Source organism: Suricata suricatta, chromosome 14 (genome assembly GCF_006229205.1).
Source record: "Suricata suricatta isolate VVHF042 chromosome 14, meerkat_22Aug2017_6uvM2_HiC, whole genome shotgun sequence".
NCBI classification, from domain to species: domain Eukaryota; kingdom Metazoa; phylum Chordata; class Mammalia; order Carnivora; family Herpestidae; genus Suricata; species Suricata suricatta.
In genome coordinates this window covers 689,833-694,624 of record NC_043713.1, presented here as the reverse complement: position 1 = coordinate 694,624, position 4,792 = coordinate 689,833, and the positions used below count along the sequence as shown (strand labels likewise).

General features: G+C 57.2%; 1 protein-coding gene across 1 annotated transcript in view; it reads left to right on the top strand.

Annotated features, from left to right (window-relative positions):
- ATP9B (ATPase phospholipid transporting 9B (putative)) overlaps window positions 1-4,792 on the top strand; it is a 184,946-nt gene that overhangs the window by 145,906 nt on the left and 34,248 nt on the right. The window contains exon 19 of the mRNA XM_029922755.1: window positions 3,726-3,838. Within this exon, the coding sequence (XP_029778615.1) occupies window positions 3,726-3,838 (113 nt within the window). The remainder of the gene's footprint in view (window positions 1-3,725; window positions 3,839-4,792) is intronic.

The window sequence follows — 4,792 nt, the reverse complement described above, 5'->3', positions numbered from 1 at the left end:
GCCCCAGGTGACCCTCGGGAGCCGCCTGCCCTGGGCCCGGCTCTGCCTCTGCAGCACGAGGCGCCTGAGCTTCGGGCACTTTGCACGCGGCCTCACGCCCCTGGCGCTGAGCTCGGCCAGGCGGTGGGCGCGTCCGCCTTTGCAGACACGCTGGGGCGGGGGGTTCCCCGGCCCACAGGTGACAGGGCTCGCGCCCCGCCCGTCAGCCTCCAAAGCCCGAGTGCAGCGATGCCTCTGCGGGAGTGTCTGCCAAACCCATAAGTGAATTCCAAGTGTGTTAGAAACCAACGGGAATGTGAGCTGCCGGTGTGTCCGGGGGCGGTGGACGCGGGAGGAGTGCGCCTGGTGAGGATGGTGTGGGCGTGTCGGGGGAGGGGAGGCCGGGGGGATGGGGGGGGGCGTGTGGACCGAGTGTGGGGGAGGCCATGGTCGTGCCGTGTATCCTGAGTGCAGACCCCCACCCTGGAGGAAGGCACTGCAAGGTCGGGAAATGGTGGCGCCTCAGGCCGTAGGCCGGCGAGCCCCGGCCCCCGCGGCGCGGCGCAGCACAGACCAGCGGGACAGGATCAAGAACCGAAAACCCCCACGTAAACGGGCGGCCGATCCCGACAGAGGAGACAAGACCGTGGGACGGGGAGACTGTCCCTCCAGTGACAGCCACAGCAGAGAGCACTGGACCTTTTCTTACACCCACAAACTCAGCACGGCAGCGAAGCCCAGAAACAGCAGAAGTTCTAGAGGAAAACACAGGCACAGTCTCTACGTGGCCTCAGCAACATGTGCTTGCGTCTGTCTCCCCAGGGAAGGGCACCAAAAGCTAAAATAAACCAGTGGGATTTCATCAAACTAAGAAGCTTCTACACAGCAAAGGAAACCATCAACACTCTGGAAAAGCAGCCTACTGAATGGAAGAAGATATTTTCAAATCAACCATCCCATCGGGGGTTAAGTCCAAAAATATATAAAGAACTTAGGCAACTTAGTATCAAAAACTTTTTTTTAATGGGCAGAGGATCTAAACAGACATTTGCATCCAAAAGATCAATAGACACCTGACGACGCTCAGTGTCACTCATTGTCGGGGACACAAGTCAAAACCACGGCGAGACCCCCCCTCACACCCATCAGCGTGGCTGGACTCAACAGCGCGGGGACAGCGGGGCTGCCTGGGTCGTGGAGGCAGGGGCAGCCCTCGCGCACGGCTGGCGGGAGGGCAAACCGCGGCAGCCGCTCTGGGGACCAGGGTGGAGGTTCCTCAGAAAGTGAAAAGTAGAACCACCCTGCTGTCCAGGAGCTCAAGTCCTGGGCATTTACCCAAAGAAAACACGAACAGGAATTCAAGAAGCTGTCTGCATCCCTGTGTTTACAGCAGCCGAGACTCGAGCGCAGCCCAAGCGCCCCGACAGAAGAGTGGTAAGGGAGACGTGCATGCGCACAGCGCGACCCAGCCATAAAGATGGAATCCTGCCATTTGCGACGACGTGGATGGAGCCAGCAAGTCAGAGAATCTCAAATACGTGGAACTAAACACGCAATAGAGAGACTCCTCGACGGGGTGGGGGGAGGGTAAGGGTGAAGCAGGTGAAGGGGGGGAGGGGAGCCGACTTGCTGTGATAAAAGACGCACGTCACAGGGAGTGCGGTCGATGACCTTGCAGTGGCTCGCACGGTGACAGGTTTGAACTGCATTTTGGGATGTGCAGAAATACCGAGTCACCGTAGGGAACCCCTGCAATAGGTCGCACACATCCGTTTCACTTCAGTTTTTACCAAAAAAAAAAAGTTGTGAATGATTAATGCGGAAACAGCGATGGCACTGCATGGCCTCCGGCGCTGGTCCCCACAGTCCCGGTGGGGTAGGAACACAAGCGGGGGAGGCGGGGTCTCTCTATCCGGGGTCTTCTGTTACTTGCATTCAGCGATTTTAAAACCTAAAGAGATAATAGTTTGCTCTTGGAGGAACAGTCAGGTGTCCACTATCGTGTTCTTTGCCTCGTATAGAGAGGCATTCGTGATAAAAAGGTTAAGAGAAGCATTGTTTGTCAGAGTCACACTTACAAACTGCCTCATTACCGCGGCCTTTGTAAATAAGTGTCTCACGTTCAGTGTGTATCAGAGAAAAAAACGTTGACAGGAAATTATGTCAATCTGATAAGTAAAATCTTTTTTGTTAGAATAATATATTAAATAATTTTTCAGAGGACTCATCTGGGCACACGTAATAGGGGGAACTCCGTGCTTACTCTGATAGGAATTAGTGTGCCGTCTCATTATCTTGACTTTGGATAACAGAGCTATCGTTTTCATCTCAAATCTTTGTTGTAAATCATTTCTAGAACTTCCTTATCTGGAGGCCGAATTGTTTTCAATCACATAGTTCAATGTATCTGAAACTAATCCTATTTGGTGATGATGACGTGACCCAAAAGCCCTTGTGAACTATACTTCTCATTCTCACGTAATTCCGATTTCAGGAAACTTAGGTTCCGTTTATTCAAGGTATCAAGAGGGTTAAAGACAAAGTTGATAAGAAGCCCCCGCAGGAGCAGCTGCTGTTTGTGTGAAACGCGTGTCGTATCCGTCCTTGTGAGAGGCGGCGGGGGACGGCCCCGAACACGGGAAGGGCAGGCTCTCCTCTTGTGCTCCCGCCCCCCCCATGTCCCGGTGGGGGTGCTGCCGGACGAGCTCTCGTCTTGGACCCTAGTTCCCACTAACGTGTGTGGAGTCAGGGGTGGGTGGGAAACGCTTTGTATTGGCAGCGTCACGTGTGCCAGAGAAAGCAACAGTCGGTAATGCTGAGCGTGTGGAGGGCCCACCCTCGCTGTGACCGGCCGGTGACAGGGTTCTGCGTGTTGGCGTTCATGAGGATCTCAGCCCGCGGCCGATCCGTCTGTGTGCTTTGAAGCCAGTGCGGAGAAGCCCGGGGAGGCTGGGCGACCGCGCGTCCCCAAGGGCGAGCGAGCAAGGATCACATGCACATACTCTGCGTGTACTTTTATGTTAGGTGACACGTATTCACAGAGTTTGGGGTTTGCCGAGTTGTTGTGTGTAACATGGCGAATTTATGTATCATTTTTAATGAAAACTCACCACGGTTTTGAAATAACGTGATGGCCCACGGCCTTTCACGAGGTCACTCCCTGCGTATCCCCTGACGGGAAGCCACACCCCAGAAAGCTCATGAACCCAGCCCGTGCTCCTCTCCTAAACCCTCGCAGCGGCGGGGCAGTGCCCCCTCGCGCACAGGCACACGGGAGTGGCGGGCACACGCGGGCCGGCAGTCCCCAGGAGTGGCCCCCACCTCCTGGAGGCCCTCCCCATCTGCGGCGGGCGGCCCGGAGACCGAGCTCAGGACCCCGCCCGCCCACGTGGGACAGATGGACGCGAAGGGTTAAACGCAGCTGTCCCTGTTCAATGGAAAATACTTAACTTCAAAATGCGGTTTTGACAGCGCTGATCGGCGCGCTGGTTTGGGACGAGCCGCAGTCCTCGGGCCATGTTCTGGCACGCAGCCACCCCGGCGGCCAGGTCACACGTGTGAACTGAAGGGCGGCGTGCGCGCGTCACTGCAGCGCCACCGGGGGCCTGGGACCTGACCAGGGTGACCTCGGGTGCTGGGATCCCAGAGCCGAGGCGCGCAGGGAGGGGGCGTGGGGGTGGGGAGTCCTGCGTCTGCTCGCGGCCTCCCGTGTGCGCTGATTGCTGTCTCTGCCGCTCCCGTCGCAGGAACCCTCACCCAGAACGAGATGGTGTTTAAGCGGCTGCACCTGGGGACTGTGTCGTACGGCGCGGACACGATGGACGAGATCCAGAGCCACCTGAGGAGTCCGTGCCCGCAGGTGAGCGCCGTCCAGCCGCCTGAGCCCGCGGCCGCTGCTCGTCTGGGAGTTGGCAAACTTTGAATGTCCCAAGACATTCGGTTCTAGCTTACAAATCAAGGACCTGATTTGGGACTTCTTTTAATTTATAATTAAAAAAAATTTTTTTAATGTTTATTTATTTTTAACAGAGATAGTGAGGGTGGGGGAGGGGCACCGAGGGCGACCCAGAATCCGAAGACGGGCGCCAGGCTCTGAGCGGTCAGCAGAGCCCTGCGCAGGCACGAACCCACAGACGGGGAGACCATGGCCTGAGTCTAAGTTGGATGCTTAACTAACAGCCCCCCAGGAGCCCTGTCAGATGTGTTTCTTAACAGTCTCTCTGTTCTTCATAGGTAATAAGACTTTCTCACACTTTTCTGCCTTTTCAATAAACCGAGGCGGCACCAGTGCCATGAGCCTGCGCCCCGTCGTCAGCTCCGCAGGTGCCTCCGCAAACGCCAGGTGTCACGTCAGTCCTTCTGTGAATGTGGGGTCCGTGTCTGGACTAGATGTGGGCACCAGGGGAGGGGACACAACCTGCATCTCATCTTCTCACGGAGCCTCCGGCTATGGTGGGGGCACCCGGGGTCAGTGGCCTTCCCACATGGACACCACCCAGTGGTCACAGCGTTGTAGATGGCAGAATCTGCAAGTGACACGTCTGTGGTGTGGCCTGGGACCATCCTGATGCTCCAGGTCCCGATGCTGGGCCTCCAGGACCGTGCGTGGGACACAGACCACCAGCAGAGGGCTGACAGACCTGGGCCATTTTCCAGAGTTTGTTTTGGGCCACCTGGTTCCTTCCCGCGACCGCCCCCAGGGAGTGTGTGGGGGCGCGTGCGGAGCCCCTGCTTCGGGGCAATGGCGTCTCGCACCCCAGGCCGTCTATTTCAGGTGCTCGGGGCCACCCACCAGCGTCTCTGCCTCCTCGCT